This window comes from Gavialis gangeticus, unplaced genomic scaffold, assembly GCF_001723915.1.
Source record: "Gavialis gangeticus isolate Ggan-Ray unplaced genomic scaffold, GavGan_comp1, whole genome shotgun sequence".
Taxonomy (NCBI): domain Eukaryota; kingdom Metazoa; phylum Chordata; order Crocodylia; family Gavialidae; genus Gavialis; species Gavialis gangeticus.
This window is the reverse complement of record NW_017728993.1, coordinates 56261246-56281918: the sequence shown is the minus strand read 5'-3', so window position 1 is coordinate 56281918 and position 20673 is coordinate 56261246. Positions and strand designations below refer to the sequence as shown.

The window sequence follows — 20673 nt, the reverse complement described above, 5'->3', positions numbered from 1 at the left end:
TCATGCAGATAAATTTCTCTGTGCGGTTTGTGTGCATCTGTGTGTATGGGGAGGAGGCTACCCCCTGGGAAAGGGGCCCTGGGAAATTTTAAAAACTGCATTTTGAGGTCACAGAAAGGTTATGAAATTAAATGGTCAGTGGTCAGGAAATGAAAAAACAAATCTCCCTAGAGTAAAGAGAATATAGTGCATGCTTTAGTTTCTACTTGTTGCTTTTTAAATATATTTCTGTGTTGCTTTTTAAATATATGCATTAACTTTCTTAAGCTTTTATATTAGTACTAGCCAATTACCCATCAAGAATGACGGATTTCAAAGGAGTGTTTACATGTCCGGCCCCAAAAGGGTGAGCGGGGGTGGGGAGGGGGGGCAGGCATGTAAATACTCCTGCTGCTGCCTCCTCCTCCACCCTCTGGCGTGGGGGCTCCCTCCCCCCACCTGCCTCCGCCTCCTCCCCTGAGCTGTGGGGCTTCCTCCCCTGAGCTCTGTGCCTCCCCCTCCTCCCCTGAGCTCTGTGCCTCCCTTCCCCTTCCCGCTTCCCTCCCTTCCTCCCTCTTTCCCTACTGCCTTCCCCTCCCTGCCAGCTGTTGGTAACAGAAGTTGTGGGGTGCATGCGCACATTGGGCACCCTGCCCCGCTGGGTACGGGGGTGGGCACCAGGGCCAGACAGTGGGGGGTGCCATCACTGTGGTCCTCCCTGTTCACCTCCCCCAACCCTGCACCCGCCCGAGCCCATGCAGTCAATCACCACCCTCTCAACGCAGGCACAGTTGATGAAGAGTGTTACAGACAGACACACACACAAACAGACTGACAGACAGCCAAAATAAGCCAAAAAAAAAAAAAATATATATATATATATATATATAATTTGAGCTTAATAATTAACTAATTTAATATTAATTGTCACATGTATGCCATAACATGCACAATTTGTCCAGTGTGGCCAAGTTAACATTCCCAAGAAACCATTAATATTTTTGTGTATCAGATTTTGATTATTTAAAATGGGAGCTTAGAGTTGCACTAAAACATTAAAAAATTGGTCAGTCTGTTTCATGTCCATCTCTTCCTTCCCTTCCTCAAATTTTCTTGGGAGGAAGAAATAGAAATGCAATTGAATAAAAATTAAACAAAGTGTTTATTATATAGGGCTAACACTTCAGTTGACCTTTAAGGTTAGGGACAGACATTACACATAAACCAATTTAAGTGATCAGAAACTGGTTTAAACCTGTAACAGAACATAAGTTCAGTGCACATAAACCAGTTTCAAAATGGCTGAAACAGGTTTAAGATAAACCAGGTTGAATGTATCATCAGACTTAATTGATTTCAGTCAAACCAGTTTATGCAATATCTGTCCCAGACTCCTTGCTGGTTTAAGTTAAACCAGAGTCCTCCAGCTTTCCAGAAGCTTTGCAGCCCTGGGTTGGGCTGGGCTGGGCTATGCTTTCTGCTCCAGAGAACAGGGCTGGCTCTGCCCCTCTGCTTCTTAGTCAGAGCACTGGCAGAAACTGCAGGCACAGCAGGGTCTGCTTGGCTTCCTCCTGTTTCTCCCTCACCCCCCCCCACACTTGCTGCTTGCTGCTTAAGCAAAGATTCCCCCTCCATCTCTCCCTAGTCCCACAGAACTCTAGGCATATGGTATGCTAACCAATGCTGAGAAGTGTCTGTGTGTATGTCTCCAGTTTCAGTGTAACAGGCAGACAGCACAGTGTCTGCTTAGGGCTTTTTGGAGCTAATCAACAAGACAGCTGGTAATGTCTCTCCATTTCTTCCTTGGAAAAGCTGTTTAAGAAGAGCTTTAACTAATGAGAGAGGTTTTTGTTTTGTTGATGGGTTGATAAATGCTGTGTTATCAGCTCCCTGCTGGCTCCCTTGCCTGTCAGGTTTGCAGACAGCATGAAAAAGCAGGGAGAAGGAGATTGAAAAGCGCAGTATCATCAACAGATGCATGCACTGCACCCTCCCTTTGCCTCAGAGTATTAACCGGGGGCTGGTGTCTGGCAACACTCCCGTCCCTTGAGCAGCAAGTGGAAAAAAGCCTGGGACTGTGCAGGCCAGGGCAGAGGTTTAAATCCCTCCCTAGTCAGAAGTCCTGCTGGGGCCTGGCCATGCCCCCCTCACCTCAGTGCTGTCAAAGCGAAGGGAGGTCTGCTCTACCATCCCCCGGCTTCTAGCCTGAGCCACTGCAGGCATGTGCCTGCATTTCTTCAGTCCAGAGGGAATGTCTGTTCAGTTACAAACTGATTCAATCTAGGCAGGTTAGGCTAACCTGCAAAAAATTGAATCAGTTCAGGCTCAGGCTTTGTGTATGTCTTTCCCTAGTCCAGGTCTGAGCATGTGCATGTTGTCTGAGATTCCATTTAACTTGGTCCAGATTTTCATCAGTGTGCAAAAAGATTAATAAGCAGTTACCCATTTTGGATGTGCAAAACTGTGGTCCACTCCTAAATGCAAGGGCCTTATTTGGTGCTGTGTTATCTGTTAATTCAGGGGAAGAATACAAGAGAGACCTAGTCCTGTGCCCTCAGTTTAAAAGTCAGCACCTCCCAGAATTGAGCTTTCTTTCTCATTGAATTATTGTGTATTGCAAGTAGCACTTGGAAGCTTGACTCAGAGATGGAGACACCCATAAACTGGTATTATTAAAAAAAATTGTCTCAGACAAATAGATTAACTGGAGTAAATGGAAATGCCGTGTGAGTGTGTGTTAGGACTGGGCTCTGTATTTTGAACATCAGCACAAAAGGGATGTGAGAGTCAAGGAGGGGATAAGAATAGGTAGGGATGTTTACTGCCTTTCTCCTAACACGTTGCTTTAAAGGGATGGGAATATCAGAAAAGCGCAAAAGAATCTGAAGGGAAGATTGTTAAAACAGTTTACTTTTTTCTGGCTCAGTTCTGATCTCACTGACCCTTGTGATTCTCTTAGTGTCAGCCATGCATATATCCTTTACAGGAAGGGCTGCCTGAATTTGTCTGCATTCTCCCCAGCTTTTTACAATATGTGTTAGAATGAACAGGAAATCCCAGGAGGCCACAATTTCCTTTCCATCTCATGAATCTTAGGGGAGTAAAGTTTGCATGTCCTTGGATACTTCTCTTGGCTTTTCAGATATTATGTATAATCTGGAATTTTATAGCCTACAACAAAGAATAAGATTAAATTTATCCTTGAAAAGATTGATTAGTGTATGTACAGCTGTTGAATATGGACTTTTGAAGCAATAGTAAGGACTGGAAAAAAAGGAAAATTAATTGAATTTTAATTAACACAGTTTACATTGGCACACTAGGATATGATAGGAAAAATTTCAACTTGCTGCAACCTTCTTATTTCATGTTGTATTCCAAGATATGGTATATATGATGTGTCAGGGGTGTTCTGTTTTATAAGACAAAAAGCTTCAGTTGCAATATCTAGAAAAGTAATGAATGTGCCAGCTCTCAGTATAGCAAATCAGACTCTGAGCCCTAGTAATAATTCACATTTGCATAGAGAGCCTTTATCACTCGAACTCCTGCATTAATCCTTAAGGACAAAAGTGGAAAGGACTGTAGATGCGTAACTGCCCAGGGAGTATCAGTGCTCTGTAACCACTTTGGCAAAAGTTTGTGATAAGCCCAGGCCAGGAAATGGGCTCCTTGATCTTAGATTGATTGATAGATCTGACAAAACTCGAGTTGTGTAGGTAGGTTGCAGCTTCAGGACCACCAAAAGGATGAATTTCATACTCACAGAACATAATTTTTGCTTATGGAAATGTATACTTTAGGAATGTGTATATATATCAAGGATGGTCTGAATATTAGGCATAGCGTGTTGCAGGTTTTAGACCAAAACTATCCTGACCAAAAAAAGATCACAAAGTTATACTTACGCTGAAGACCATATGGGTTATGCTTGACAGTGGAAATGGAAAAATGGATGTCATCCTTGAGGGAAAATTCATTCATCAAGTGTTGGGTCATGACGAAAAGGCGATAGGTGGAAAAAGTTCAAAATAACTTGTGCTGTGATTAAATCAATTTTCATCTTGATGAAGTTTTGTTTAATCCCTCTGAAAAGCTGAAAAAACTTCCATCTTTTCCTACCTTAGACCTTTCCTAAGGCAACTTGTTGATAAAATATATGGGTAATGTTCTGCTTTGCCAACATGTAAGATTTTATACAACTTAATAGGTTCCAAGACGGTTTTCCAGACAGCATGTTGTGCTCTTGATTTCAGATATGGACATGTAGGAATCAGCAGTTTCTCTCCATATATGGTCGAATGCTCAAGGAGATGCCTGTAATTTATGCTCCTTTTAATCCTCTCCATATGAGATAGCAAAGTAGGATCCTGTTCTCAGGAGGGGGGCTCCTAAGAACTAAACACACATGGACTCAGCCTTTTCACAGTAAGAAGCACATGACCATATGAGGTCTTTAATTGACAGTGTTTTCAACTCCAGGCTGTGCTTTCTTCTTACGGGCACACCAAGCAAACTGTGCAAAAAGAAAACAATTCTTCAGGGAGAAATTCAGCCCTGATTTTATACCTCTGGAAATGAGTAGGGTTGCACATGGTGGAAGATAAGGCACATGTTTAGCTTTGAATTTTAAATCAATTTTTCATACATTTAACATTTTAATTAAACTGCCTTTGTTTTATGCATATATTATTAAAAGATAGTATCCAGTTTGAAAAGCAAATCATACAGACACAAGGCAGAGTTCAGCTGTGTCAGTTAAAGCAGAGGTTCCAATCCCTTGGGAAAGTTTCCCATTGATTTCAACAGGCTCTAATTAGGGTTTTTATTAGTCCTGAAAACAATAGTTAATCATAGCCAGGGTCCTGGAAGTAAATCTATTTAACACTTTAGGAGTTCAAAGGAGGTTTTTTGGTTTGGCGGTTTTTTTGTTATTATTGTTATTGAACTCAAGCCTGGAGTTTCAATTTAAATTTTGATCTCTCCTATTTACAAAGGCTGTACTGTAATACTTAAGGTAGACAATCTACACCAAATCTTGTGTCTAGCCTGGGGTTTTGAAAATGAAAACAAAGGTTTACATTTTCAAAGTTACCCAAAACTAAGTGGGTACTTTCATCCTTTAAATTAATGGGTATTATGCATCTAAATCCTGTAGGTGTCTTTAAAAAGTTCTGCCAAAGTTATTAACATTATTCATCATCATGATTTTTGCTTGCTTTGCAGAAGCTGAGTTAAAAAAGAACTTCAAATTTTAATGTGCGTGCAAAATCTTTGTGCAGTGCATGATCTGAGGGTGTTTTGAGAGAATTAAAACTGGTACAAGTCCAGCAGAGCTTGAAGAGTCTGGGTCTCTGCTCTCACTGAGTTTAGGAATGCAGTGGGATATGCACCTTCTTCAGCCAGTGGATACTTATTCCTTCACACTACTGAGTGGTGCTGAAGAACGCAGTTAGTCTTTAATGGGAGTTGAGAGCACACCGCAACACAGGAGTGTTCTGCACATTGCAGGATCAAGTCCTTGCCAGAGATCATTCCCTGTATACTGCTGTATTATTCATGTAAAAAAGGACAGAGCAAGACTGCAGTCTTCTTGTACTGGGCACTGAGCAAGCAGAGGGGACTGGGCAGTTTCTGCCCCTAAGAAGATTCAGTCAAGCATAGGTGGAGGAAGGGACAGAATATATAGCGTGAAAAATGGGTTGAGGGCAAGCATCAAACTACTGCAATGCTTATTTAGGGGGGTGTTATTTTGGAGGGGATAAAATAAAGGGAAAGGAGAAAGGGACAGGGCAGGCAACGAGAGAGGAAGGAGGTAATTGGGCTCAAATGAGCTCAACAAGGTATTTGTCCAGCCTCCTCTTAAAAACTGCCAGAGCTGGTGACTGCACCACCTGTGCCGGAAGTGTGTTCCAAATTCTAGGTGCCTGCACAGAAAATAAGTTTTTCCTTATGTCCAAGTGCAACTTTTCCTCGATTAGCTTGTGTCCATTGGTCCATGGCTTCCTGGGGGGTGGGAGGCATTTCTGAAAAGTTGTTCACCTAGGTCCTGGTGTTCTCCCTTGACATATTTGTAGGTGGCTATCAAGTCACCTCTCAGCCTTCTTTTGCTCAGGCTGAACAATCCCAGATCCCGAAGTCTCTTCTCATAGGGCCTGTCCCCCAGGTCCTTGATCATACAGGTGGCCCTTCTCTTCACCTTTTCGAGCTTATCCACATCCTCCTTGAAGTGTGGTGCCCAGAACTGGATGCCAATACTTTCATGGGACCTTCTAGGACCATGATGACAAATCATCCATTTGATTATTGAGAGTGCCCTGCACATTCCAATCACAGTTCTGACTCGCAAAGTACTTGTGCCCTGTTTCAGTCACCACCAGTTACACTTTACACTACCAAAGATATTTATAAACCAGTAAAATATAGGAAAAGCATAGTTAAGGCTTTTACCAAAGTGTGTGAGATATATTTTAAAATCAGTACTACTACAGACCCTGTATGTGAACTATAAATGTGATAAAATTACTTCAACTGGTCATTCTTGTAAACTATCAGTATCTCACCAACTTTAAGTTCACAGGTTTTTATGGGAGATAAATACATTGTGAATGGGTCTTTCAGACAGTCTTAATATCTGTGGTACTGCTCACTGTACAAAGGGCAGAGACAGAACTACAGCTCCGTAGTCTAACTCATGACACTTTAAAGAAAGCACCGTGAGTTAAACTGATCTTCCTGAGTCGTCAGACGTTAACTGTGTCTCTGTAACCTTTTTTCTTAGGTCTGCTGCACCTCTCCTGGCTCTGCTGCTGTGTCTGGATGGGAAGGTGAGAAGGCAGAGCAGGGAGGTCCGTTCTGGGGTTTTCCCAGCTGTGCTGGAGTGGGGTTCTGGGTGTATTGGAGCTCCCTGGAGGTGAGGAGCTCCAGTCCCACTGTCCCCCCACCCCCTTCCCCTTCAGCACAATTGAGAAAATCCCAGAATAGACATCCCTACCCTGCCTTTCCCCCCTCCCATCCAGAGACAGCACTGGGGGCTGGACTGTGCTGCAGTAGTTTAGTGCCAGAGCAGACAAAAATTAATGAAGGTGCTTCACTTTGGAGCATCTTCATTTGAACCCGCATACAGTGAGGGTTAATTTGTCGTGCAATGCAAGCTCTCTGCAGCCATTCTCTTCTGTTAGGACGTGGCTTTAGAGCACTTTCAAGGGGCTGATCATGTGATAAATGTCATTTCTGTCTGCACCAAAAGATATTAAAGATCCCACAACATTTTCAGTATGGCATTTGGCTTATTTTCATTTACCAATATATTTCTTCCCTTCTTCATTATCTTATTGTGTACTGGTTGCTTGCCTCCTTCCACTTCAGAGATAGCAACATTTTAGACATGCAATACATATATACACAGTGTGAACTGAAAGTGAATGAAAAAAGTTATATCCACATAAAACTAGTCATTCATTGTTTGTTTAATCACATTCAGCCCTTGCTTGGATTTATGTTTGAGACCTACATTAATTACTAGACTTTTTTGTTACTTCCTTATCATTCAGTGGAGAACAATAACTCCCACACACAGTAACACACATACATGCAGACACACACAAGTTGAAGGGGTATTTCCTACATCCATTATTCAGCTTTTAAGTTTCAGTCCAACAAATTTAGATTCTAGTTTCATTTGTTCAGTTAGGTACTTCAGTGAGAGGAACTAACCTAAATACTGAACAAGATTGAAAAGTTCCATAGGCTATGGTATCCTTTGTTTCTCATGTGTCTTTTTGTATGCAAAGCATTCATACAAAACTATTCAGTGAATAGATCTTTGTCCGGGGCCTAGTGAGAACAGAATAGTGGAAGTCTGCAGCAATGTTATTCTGTACGTTAGAGGCATTGTCAACTCCTCACCCATATTTAATGTTCTGTTGTACATTCATAGATGTGATTTGCCTTTGGGAACTAGGGTGGTGTGATGTGCTTTCTAGTTTTCTTATGGGTAAATGTCTGCGTTGATTTATTCCATTCTGATAGTGTATGCAATAAAACATTTGTTTCACTAATGAGATTTAGAGATGTGTTAATATTCTGCAAATTTTTATCTATTATTTCATGTAAAGAGAATATGTAGTACTGATTACACTGTTTCATATTACATTATTTTAGAAGAATTAATGTTGACATAAATATGTTTATTAATTGCTTCTAGTAAAAATAGACGTTTTCTTTACAAACTGTTGTATGGAAAAGCTTGGCCATTGCAAATCTATGCATATTAAAGGCTGCCTACATTTTATTTTAAAATATACTTGTTAGAGAATTTAATGCTGAGACATGGTGCCTAATGGGCTGCTCTAGAATTGAAATCCTCTTTCTATCTTTGGAGTAGGTGCAGCAACCTTCCAATATACTGCCCCATCAGTATGCTTTAAACCTGTTCTGGAGATCACTGCTAGGGCTAGGCAAAAGGCAGGGCAGGGTGGCACTTTATAGAATATAGTAATTTGTTCAGAGGGGTTTATGCTTTTGTAGGCCTTCCTCAATGTTATGAATGGACCTGCAGAGAGCAGGGGTACTAAATAGAAAGGAATAAAGTTATTTAAATATGAGGGCTAGAGAAAAAGGGAGGAAGACATAGGTGGAGGGGGAATTGCGGAGAGAGGGGAAAGTGGATTGAAGAGTTCAAAGAGGATAAAAGAAGCAGTTAACCAATGAAGAGAACTAAGGATTATAAAAGCTAGTCCAGGTAATGGGATAAGAATCCATAATTCAGTTGAGATCATACTTAGCATAGTTCTATCCATGGAAGATTTCTTGTTTTGCAACTTTGTGTCAAAGTTGTTTTTTAAAAATCTTAGAGTTTAAGAGTAAGGTCAGTGCATGTCCAAGGATGTTAAAGTGTTCTGCAAAGGCTTGTGGGTCTTTCTGGAATTGATGTGAACTTGGTGTTCATTCATTACTTAACATAGGTATCAGCTCATGGGATTGCATACATGACATTGGCAGAGGTGAATGACCCCAGTTGTTATAATCTGTGCTGTTTATTCCAACGATGATATGGTCTGTTCTGACAAGGGGACAGAGCTGACATCTGAGTCTTGAATAAAGTCTGGTGGCTTGGTGAGAATAGGAGTCAGGTAGTCTATTGCTGGTAGACTGATTGGGTAATCTGCCTGCCTTCAGACTAACATAGCTAACTACTTCTCTCTAAAAAGGTTTTGGAATGCTTTGAAACACTTAGAAATATATTCAGAATAATATTGCATTGATTTAGTTCATTGTTGAAACCTGTTAGAGGTTATATCAAACGGAATTAATTGTATGTATTTTGAATTCCTAATATTGGAAATGAGATTTATGAAAGGCCAAGTGGGATTAGGAAGGGGATATTAGGGCAGAGAGAAAATGTGTATGTCTCTTGAAGTATTGTATGTCATGCTGGGTGCCAGCTTACTTCATAAGTGCTCTGATTAACTTTTGTGCGACTACTCAGAGAAAAAATGAGCTTCCACATGGATAAGAACATGCGGAATCAGGCCCTGTTATCTTAGCCAGGCCTCTTTCTGCAAAGGTTGGAATTGGTTGATTGAATCATGGCATATCTAAGTAAAATTGACTCCAGTAGCATAACTAGGGCAGGGAGAGGGGGGCACCTGCTCTAGGTGCTGATTGTGAGGGGGTGCCAGAATCCCTCTGCCACTGACTGTGCATGCATGCATCTCAAAGGGCTCATTCCAAGGGTTAAATTCTCCTCTGTCACACTTTCACAATCTGTTGATGCCAGTTGAGCTGTAGTGGCATAACTCAGAGAGGCATATGGACCTTTGAGAAATGTAAGACTGCAAGTTTTATATTTACACTGTACAGTGTTGCAGCTAGACTACTTCCACTATTTAAGATGACTCTTTAAAACTAGCTCAAGTATCTCTTCATTTCACTATATTTTGCTTTCTGTTCCTTACTTTCTGTTCCTCCATTTCCCCATCTGTGTAATAGGGATAATGATAATATTTTACCTGCCTCATAAGATTGTTGAGATATAGCTGCTGTTTGTAAAGACCTTTGACATTCTCAGATTAAATGTGCCATCAAAGGGCAAAGCATTGGTACTAGTATGGGCAGTGCTTGAACAGTGTGTCCATCATGTCACCAGCTTACGTGCACAGGTTGGGGAAGACTTCTTAGGCTTGAATTCAGTTGCACCATTGACATTCTTCCCAGCATCCTGACTTGACATAAATTGTTACACTATGAAGGGGATTGAAAAGACTGACATTCTTCATCTTTTTTCTCTAAGATAGTTTGAATAGAGAAATCTTGACCTTTCGTTGGCTGGGCAAGGTTCTGACATACAGTCTTACATAGATATCTCATAGAATTAATTTTTATAACAATTTCTTTGCCTGTAGCCAAACCAGATTGTGCTGTGATCTATCAGGCTCTTATAAGCTATGGGCCAAATTGTACCATTTAGTTGCTGGTAATGCTCTGGTGTAGAAGGAAACAGAGGGATGGGGACAGGGCTAGGACTTTACTTCCTTCCTGTCCTCTGTGTGGTGATATGCCATTGAAAGGTGATATCCATCTTCTGAGAGTGAACAGAGAGAACAGTTGCAATACTCCTACAACTTCAGAGAATGGAACAGCCCTTTGTGTGGAGAACATGGGGGCAGAGGGGAAATCTTTTCACAACAGCTCCTACCGAAAGGCCAGTCACAATCTGTTCCTTAGCAGAATGAGGATGGACTAATAGTTGAATAAGAAATAATGTTAAAGCAAAGTCCTGTAGAAGGAAACTCAGTGGGTGGATCTACACATGTGCTTTATTGTGGAGTTGACTAATTAGCTCAGCAGTAAGTGTTACCTTCTACACATGCACCGCTGGAATTAAGGTGCAGTAAATTAAATAACTCCACTGTAAAATAGTACTGTACTATCTTATAGTAGAGTCATTAAGTGCACTGGAAAACATGTGTAGACGGTGACAGGGGCTGGCTGGGGCACAAGGGTGCTTAAGTGTGGGGGCTGCCTGCCTCCTACCCCTGCACTGTAGCATCTTCGTGCCCCAGCCAGTGCCAACATTGTCACCCAGAGCCTGGGACTGACCACCACCCCCTCAGCCCCACCCCATGCTCCGTTTCAGCCTGGGACTGTTTTGCCCTGGTTCAAAGTGCTGTGGTCCTGGGTGCATGTATAAATGCTATGCCTAGGAGTAGTTGACTCTGATGCAAACTGAAATCCTTGCCCCTCACATATTTTACTCTCATCATTGTCACAAAACAGTCCTCAGACCCCCAAACTGATGGGATTTGGTTTCCTATTTGACTTTGGAAGTGGTTTTTCTGCTGCTGTTTTGTGCTTTTGCAGACTATTCAGAGTAGTGATAAGAATGTAAATTAATATTAAAAAGAAATCTTACTAAGTCATAGGTTATTGTCCTTCATGATATCTGATCACACCTGATGGTCCTGTGTGAGCTGGGAAGTCTAGTGCTGCTGATGAGTCCAGTGGTACTGCCATTCCAAATATATTTAGCTTGTTTTTTTTAATAACTCTCTAAAATATCCATTTTAATGTTTAGGTATGGAAACCTGGAGACCTCAAACTGTGAAGAAGATGGAAGCCAGAATTCCTCAGAGTCCAAAACAGTACTCAGGAAGTAAGTGTGGCTTTATGCTGTACAGCAAAACCTCAGTCAGGATTCAGAGAGGATGTGGTCAACTTAATCATCTTTTTTTTTTAAATACACAGCCATCCTTATTTGTATAAGCAAATAATTAACTGTATCAGACAGTCTATTCCAAGGTTTGGAGTAGACTGCCGCTGGAGGTGGTTCAAGTGCCTACCTTGAATGCCTTCAAGAGACATTTTGCCAGGGCAAAACATCTTGCTGGGGTCCTATGATCCCTCCTGACTTCCTGCCCCTGGGGTGGGGACCTGGACTCGATGATCTTCCGAGGTCCCTTCCAGCCCTAGTGTCTATGAATCATGCTTACGTTAAATGAACAAATCTAGTCTTTTATTTTAGGGTAAATAATTTATGGGTGATCAAACAAAGCATGTTTGTTTCCCTTGGTGCTTTTAACCACAAATATACATGGTTATTGTTTGTTATGGATTTCATTTTAAATTGTGGAAGTGCCTATAGACTCTAGGTGAGATGTAGCCCTGATTGTGCACTGTACATACATGTGCCTCTCCCCAAAGTCCCACATGCTGGAATTTTTAAATCACTGTTTAATTAGTCAATGATTAAACATTAAACATTGTGGATTTTTAAATCATGGTTACATTTTGGTGGCTTTGCACATGGTGCTCAAAATGGTGAAACTGTAAACATTTTTTAAATTAAAAAAGATGATGTTGTCTTTCTGCCTCTAGTTCTATATGAAACATTATTTTATTTTTAAGAGGCAGGAGTCTAATGAACCTTGCCTCAGCACATCTATAAATTGACATCTGCATGATCTGAAGTTTGCATATGCATTGGCAGCATAAAATACTTGAATGATTATATTTGATTACCCCTTGTTGATACCACTGATTCCCTTTAGTTCTCTGCAGTGTATCACTGTGACTTTCTCCATAATAATGCTATCAGAGCTTCCATCAGTAAACATTTTGCTAAATTTTCTTAACTCCAGTGATCTTGCTTGTCAATGACTTGACTTAAGCAAGGGTTCATGTAGTTTAAATTCTTTAATTTGTTTTGGGGAAAAACAAGTCCAACATTCTTTTTCTGTCATGTGCCATATACAGTAAATAACCAGTAATAAGTAAATACAAGAAGAGAGTCTGATTTCCAAGTCCTTACTCAGCATTTTTCCTTCACAGAAACAACATTTCTACAAAGTTTTATGAATAGAGTTTGTTTTAGTTTTCATAATTTTAGCATTGTCCATTCCTAAGACCTTTTGGCAGGGAGGTGTTATAGAGAATGACACAGGTTTTCAAACCACATCACAAAATTATTATTAATAATTTTGATTATACATTAGAAAATAGCTGACATACCAGTCCCACCATTGCAAACTCCTTTCTTAACTGGGTCACTGGGGGGTTGTGAAGTGAGAGTATGGCATGTTCTAGGACATCTTACAGAAGCAGCAGCTGGTGAGTCTGGACCTGAGATGGTACAAACTCTACCTTAACTCTACCTTACCTGTAAGTCTCCTGTTAATAAAGTGCTGAATACCTTGCTCCCCTTGGGTTTACTTGAGAGGAAATGTAAGTTAGTGGCTAAAGTACTGGCCTTGGAAATCAGAACTTCTGGATTCTATTGCCTACTCTGAAACTGATTTGCTTTAAAGTAATACCCTACATAAATTGTTTAAGGCTTTAATTTTACTGGGCCTTATAATATCTCCATCTAAAGAACAGGGATAATTACCGTATTTTCACGCATATAGTCCGTGGGCTATACATGTTTTTACAAACTTGACAGATGGGTGCAGGCTATACAAGGGTGCAGGCTATGCAGAGTCTTTAGAACAGCATAGCCTGTCCCCGCCCGTCCCCGGCTGTGGGCTGTCATGGCGGTGGCGAGCCCTGGCAGGATTGGCTTGAACGCGGCTGGCGGTAGTGGTGGGGAGCAGGGCTGCCTCTCCCCCTGCTCGCAGCTCCTCATCCCTCCCCTCCCCTGCACCACTTTTAGCTGGCTCCAGCTCCAGCTCCAGCTCCGGTGGCCTTGCCCAGCAGAGCCTGCGCTTGTGGCCATGTCTCGGGGTGGGGGAGGCTGCAGGCGGGCAGTGAGAGTCTTTAGAACAGCCTTTAATGAGCTGTCCCCAGCTGTGGGCTGATGTCATGGTGGCAGTGAGCCCTGGCGGGATTGGCTTGAGCACGGCTGGCGGCAGCGGCAGGGAGCGGGGCTCACAGCTCGCAGCTCCTCATCCCTCCCCTCCCCTGCAGCAATTTGCACCACTTTTAGCTAGCTCCGGCTCCGGCTCCAGCTCTGGCTCCAGCTCTGGCAGCCGTGCCCAGCAGAGCCCGCGCTTGCGGCCATGTCTCGATGGGGTGGGGAATACATGGATGTGGGGAATACGTGGACTATTTTACGAAAATACAATTTTCTGCAGGTTATACATGGTTGTGGGTTATATCAGTGTGCAGGCTATATGCACGAAAATACAGTACATTCACTTACTATGCAGAAGTACTGGAGAGTTGAAGTTCACATTTGAAAGCTCACCTTTAAATTAATAATGACAGAAAGTTAAGGCTTGTTTGAAAGAAGAGATGTAATGCCTGGCTAGGCATTTACTTCATGTTCAGTGTGGACACTCAATCCTTTGATTCCTCCTCCATGCTTGGCAGAAAAGAGAGTTTGTGGTATTTCCCCCTGTTTTATCATGAAAGACTCATTCGGGCATGTATGATAGCTTAAATTAGGTAGTAAGATGTGGTGGGTAGAGAAAATGGCTGGGAGGCAAAGGGTCCTGGGCTTGAGTCCAAGTCAAGCTCCTGAATCCCTCATGACTTTGGGCAAGCATTTTGACCTTTCTGTGTTTTGGTCAAGCAGCCATAAAACTTGAGCTAAAGCAGGACCTTGCTGCAAAACAGATGATGGATTTGAGTTGAACTGCTTGGGAAAATAAATGTCTGCATCCAAATAAATATATGAAATATAGGGAATATATGATGTGGTAAAGCATAAAAGTTTCTTTGGCATGAGTATAGGATGGGTAATTTACTAAAACTAAACCTTTTAAAATCTATTAAAGAGAAAAATGGGAGCAAAACGAAACAGACATTAAAAAGGTGTTGAGAAAATAGTGCACCAGGATGGCAGGAAAAATATAATGGAAGGGAAAAGTATGGAATAAAGAATTTAAACAAGTAGAGGGGACAAGGATGAAGAAAATGCTTTCACTTACGTAAATGCAGGGAGACTCCTATAGCTTTTTTGATTTTACTCTGGCTTTACAGCTGTGTGAGAGCAAACATTGCCCCAGATGTAAATTGAGAGAAAATAGGTGAGAATAATAAGGTAACAGATCTTGCAGTGCTTTTACATAACTCATTTAAAATGTGTCAAGTTTTATGTTGTAGGTGGAAGTGAGGCTGTAAAAGAAAAAGCATTCAACAGGAGCATATTTTGTTTTTTTTAAAGCAGCACTGCCCATCTGCACATGCGCACACACATACACACTCACACCCATTCATGTGTACCAGGTGGAGGTAAACATAACATTTAAAGCATTTCAGTTACAAACAGGCATACAGTTCCCTGTTCCCCCTGCCCCCCCTGTCCCCCCAGCTGGGGCACTTCAAAGTCACTGCAGTTACTTAGTCTTATGCTCTCCAGCCAGGTGGGATGACAGGGGATGGGGAGCGGAGCTGACTGTCATTGTGGCTCTCTAGCCCCCAGGTTATTTTGTTCAGCGTTCCTTTTGGAGTGCTTGCACCATATTTGTAGCATTTCAGAGGGTGCATATTAGGGCTGTGTGAAGCTTTGGTCCCTGATTCAATTAGGTGGAGATTTGGCCCGATTCAGTGGCCGAATCTCCAAATCGAATCAAAGGACCCTTTAATCTCTCCGAGTTGAATTGGAACCCTCCAATTAGATTCGGAAAGATTTGGCAATTTGGACACAGACACAGCTTTAAATGTTTTTTCTACATACATCTAGGTAGCAGGTGGCTTGTGAATGTTGTGATGCTGGGGCGCATGGAGTGTCCTACAGGAGCGTGGGGGGGGTCGGGGTCCCCAGCACGCTCAGCTTCAGACTCGAAAGTGGACCAGAACTACTTCTGGTCCACTTTTGGGTCTGCCAGAGAGCACGCTGGGGGCCCGCCCAGGCTCCCCTGGCTCGGTGACTGGTGCCTCCTGGGGGGCACCCAGGGTCCCCCTGCGGCTGATTGCCGAGCCAGGGTGGGTGCAGGGGGCCCCCCTGCACGCTTCCTGGCAGACCCGGAAGTGGACCAGAAGTACGTCCGATCCACTTCTGGATTCACTGCCGAGCATGCAGGGGGCTCCCCCGCGCTCCAGTGGGACGCTCCATCTGCCCCAGCATGGCAGCATTCATGAGCTGCGCCTGGTACCTCAAGGTATGCAGAAAAAGCATTTTAAAGATGTGTCTATGTCCAAATTGCTGATTCTCTGCATCAAACCTTCAGATTCGGATTTGGCCAAATTGAATCACGGACAGTGATCCAAATCAATGAATCGAATCACTGTTCCCGATTCAGGCCGAATCCAAATCCGAATCAAATAGGTCCCGTTTCACACACCCCTGGTGCATATATCTATTTAGCTTGCGCTTTGAAGTACTTTCAAAGGTGTCTGAAGCACTTCAGATGTTACGTCTATCCATACCCACCCACCCACACTTTATCACAGTGGTTCTCTACTGTTTTAGCTTCAAGACATCCCTCTGTAACTTTTGGGGATTTAGCAGCATTCCAGCTGAGAGCCACTGAGCTAGAATCTAGCTGGTGCCAGGTGAGGGTGGCAGGGGCAAGACCTTATCCCTACTGTTTTTTCCATTGTCTACCCCCTCCACACCCCTGTTCTGGTTGGGGGGCTGGGGGGACAAGTGCAGGCCTCTCTGCTGTGGGTGCTCCTTCAGCAACTTGCACACTGAACTTATGGCCTCTCCTGCTGGCCCTGGGAGCATGAGAGGAGCAGGGGAGATGGGCTGGGATGAAAAGTACGGCCCCACAGCTTCCTGTCCACATGTGGTAGAGCACACTGCTAGGATCATGGAAGTTGTGGAAGGCAAGGACTAGCTGCAGTTTCTGTTTGTCTGTAGGAGGCAAAGGTGCTCAGTGGGAGGAGGAGCAATTGCTTACCTCTTGTTACAGGGGCCAAGCACTGTGGCACCCTTGGAAGGATCTGAGAATCACTACCTTTTTAATATATTGTACTAGTTGCCTTCATATGTTGTACTAGTTACACACAGCTTCCTCCCTCTTGACATGTTACCGACATTTTTGCATAGCCAGTGCATGCCAAATTTATGCAAATTATACTACTGTACATTCAAATACTGCTTCCATTTAACATAAAAATTATATTTAAATTTCTGAGGGTGAGTTTGACATAGAGACCTCCACAGGAGTGGTGGATCTTCCTACATTATGTCTGAATTTTGTCTCAGTTAGGGTGGGGGTTTTTACAGAAAATTGAATACAAATATTTTACATTAATGCCCTGGAAATCCACAGTGGGAAGCATTTAAAATTCATTTAGGGAAGCTACAATCAACATTCATTCCCGTAAAGTCAATTAAGCTAAAACAACAGAAACCAATGTGGTTAAGTGAGGAAAAGTAAGGAGCCAAGTGAAGGGCAATTTAAAATGTGAAAGTGGGAGACTTCTGAAAACAAACAGAACTAAGGGAAAGGAAATGTTAGAAGAGCAAAGAGAAACAGTGAATGGCATCACAATTAATGTAGAGCATAACAGTGACTTCTCATCTTTGAGGAAGAACGTTATTCTCTCACCAAGCAGTGGTTCTAACTAAATAAATTGCTCCCAGGGTCAAAAGAAGAGAAAGATATTTCTACAGAAAGTTACTACAAGGGTTTACATTTTAGATTTCATGGCAAGGAAATAAATGGGACATTGTTCGATAGTTGTACAAGTTTTCCTGAATTCAGAAGTATTCATGAGGATTTAGCAAACAGCATAAATCCCCTTTTATTTTCAAAAGGATAAAATTGAGAAAATGTAATTGTTTTAACTTCATGTGTGAAAAAATGTTGGAAAAAGGAGAGTGGTCAGAGTAGTGCTTGCAAAACACATTTCAGTTTATGGTCTGTAGCATAGATTCAGGAAAAGGGAGAACATTGCAATGAATGTTTTGTCTGGCCAATTGAATTAGTAAGAAACTACATGTATAATCCCTTTGCAAATGTATTTTGTGCTAAGCTGATTGCTTATGTTCGTAACATATTTTGTCCTAGGGACAGTAGAGCTGGACTTGACTAAGGGTACACTCCCTAAACAAAGCTTATTCCATGAAATTTCCCTGTACTCATTCTTTAATTATATTGGCTCAGGAGCATGGCTGGTGCAGTCCTGAAAATTCCTATGGAGAGGTGACAGTTATCCTCCAGGCCTTGGGTCACAAGTAGTCTTTCAGTTAAGAAGAGACTAAGTGAGTTTCTATTGTAGTCTCTTGCATGGAGTGCAAGAGATATAAGCAGGGATCTGGGTTTTCCATTTCCCATGGAAAAACGGAGTAAACAGTGGATTTTGCCGTTTACTAGAAGCAAACATGAATTTCACATTGTACCAGAGAAACCTGTGGATTTTGCCATTTTTCCATGAGCTCCCTGCAGGCTGGCAGAGTTCCAGCCTGCAGGGAGCTGGGAGGGAGCAGGAGGAAGCCGGAAAAACAGGGAGCACCACATGCATAGACATGCACGTGGCCCCAAGCAGCCTGCAGAGCAGCTCCAGCAGGCAGGTAGTGGGGGGAGAGGGGTATTGAGGCCCCTGTAAGGAGACAGCTGGGCAGTACTGGGGCTGCTGCCCAGCTGGGAGGGGCTTGGGGCTGCAATGCACAGCTGCAGGGCCCCAGCGGGGAGCAGGACAGGGCTACAGTGGTTCATCCAGGGAAGTGGGAGGGAGTGGGCTGGTTCTCCACTGCTGTGTGCATTCCCAGGAGGCAGGGGGGACCCGCGCCCCCCCAGATCTGTACCTGGGGCAAGCACAGGCTGTGGACTTTAGCTCCTACCCTGTTTCCCTCTCCTGGGGCCTCCAGAGCTGGTGGGCATAACCTGGTGTGGCTGGGGACAGCAGGGCTGTGCAGGGATTCCTCGTTGTTGCAAGCTACCCTCCTGGTCCTGATGATGTGCCACCAGTGCCTCCTGCTGCTTTGGGGGGTGCAGCCCCATGCACAGGAGGTGCATCGCTGGGGTGGTGGGGAGGGTGAGAAGCAATGAGGAGGTTTTCTGTGTGGCTCCTCGGCTCCCTGCTGCTCCAGGTCATTCACAGGGGTAAGGTGTAGGGGGGAAGCAGGGCTTCAGGGAACAGCAGCGAGCGGGGGGGGCGAGGAATTCCTGCACGCCCCGCTGTCCCCAGAAGGAACAAAGGAGGTGGAGGGAGCTGTGGGCTGGGGTTTGCCTGACCTGAGCTGGAGGGTGGGCAGGTGGATTGGAGCCCCCCCCCGCTCAGGTTGGGCTAACCCCAGCCTGCAGCTCCCTCCCATCCCCTCCCTCGCTTCCTGCACTGCAGCAGCACTGGAGTTGGGGGAAGGGGGGTCTAGAGGGGAGAGGCTGCATCCAGACTCCTCCACTGGCTTGGCTCTAAAGTGTAGCTCATTTCCATCTCACTCGCCCCCTGACCCAACAGTGAACGTCTTTTGGGTTGGGGGGGTCACTCTAATTCATGGAGCTTTATGTGAAAGTGCCATGAGTTACGGTTGGGACCTCCGTGTCTGTCAGCACCCATAGAGGACTCTCTGCCTTTCGTTTGCCACGTCCTGTTCATTTTGAGCATGAAAGCTTTGGGGCTGCTACAGTATCATCACATCACATCACAATATGGGAAAATTCCATTAAAGTGTGGGATTGTAATCTCCATTTTTAAAGGTGGCAAAAATTACATTTGCCCCCTTCCAGCTCCCTGAACTCTGCTGGTCTGAGTCAGAATTTTAAAAATCTTGCATGCCCAGTCATAGACAAACTTCCTATCAGGAACCCCTCTGACAACCACAAAGCTTAAACTCAGTACTGAATCAAGTCTGCCAATGTATTGGTTTTAAAACAGGAGTCAGAATAAAATATTCTACAGCCAATGACACATGCACACTACAACATGCAATGTGAAATGGAGACTTATAGTGAGCAAACCATGAATAAATAATGGCTTCTGTGATGTTGCTTTTCTAATGTTGCCTTCCTTAGAGGTCTCCCATTCCTATCTGTTTCTTGGTCTGTCGAGTACAGGCAGTTTCTTCCCAGGGACATCCAGCACAGAGCTGCTGCACAGTATGGGCACTTGTCCAACCCTTCTCCAGAAAACTTCTCTCCCTGACATACCAATTAAATAATCAGGTGATAGGAGGTCAGTAGGCTGCAGCCACGGTCTGCTCAACATACTTTTTATTTTCTTTCCTTCTTCCCTCTTGACTGAAATGGCCTTGCTGGCAAAATCAGTGTCTGCGCCATGAACTTTTCAACTCCACTTTGTGCGATTGGGTTTATATTAAACTTTGTTTATTTTGTAGTGTATGTTTGAATGTGCCCATCATCAGAGCCTCTGGAAACTGCTAAATATACAAATGTGTCAAACAATATTAGCACAAAAAAGCTGTGTATGAGCTGTCGGTTTGAAATTGGCATCAAAATGGTAAATTCTTGCAAGAAAATGCTCAATCCAATTTATTGCCTGAATTCCACTGGTACCGCTAACACAGAAAGAAACTTCTTGAGAACACAGTATGGAAATAAAAGCAGAAATATCTGTATTTGTAATAAAGATATCTTTTACATTAATTTCCAACAAAGGAGCTTGCTGATCTGGCCACATGGAGCACCAGTTCGGCACAGGGTATTTGTGTCGTGGGGCTGCACTATGCTGCCTGTTCCTCCTCGCATCACTCCTCTCTGCTGTGGAGCCTGCTGCTCCAAAGCATTTGAGCCTACCCATGCCCCAAAGGAGTTGGCAACTGGCAGGTCACTGGGGGAAAGAGACTTCTGACCCACAGATGACTGGGCCACAAGTTCCAGTCTGTGTCACAGTAAGGGTGCC

The 20673-nt window shown here is 43.4% G+C and overlaps 1 protein-coding gene across 2 annotated transcripts in view; it reads left to right on the top strand.

The window, feature by feature from the left end:
* RGL1 (ral guanine nucleotide dissociation stimulator like 1) overlaps positions 1–20673 on the top strand; it is a 146796-nt gene that overhangs the window by 50421 nt on the left and 75702 nt on the right. For both annotated transcript variants that reach the window (XM_019501744.1, XM_019501743.1), the window contains exon 4: positions 11558–11635. In XM_019501744.1, the coding sequence (XP_019357289.1) occupies positions 11558–11635 (78 nt within the window). The remainder of the gene's footprint in view (positions 1–11557; positions 11636–20673) is intronic.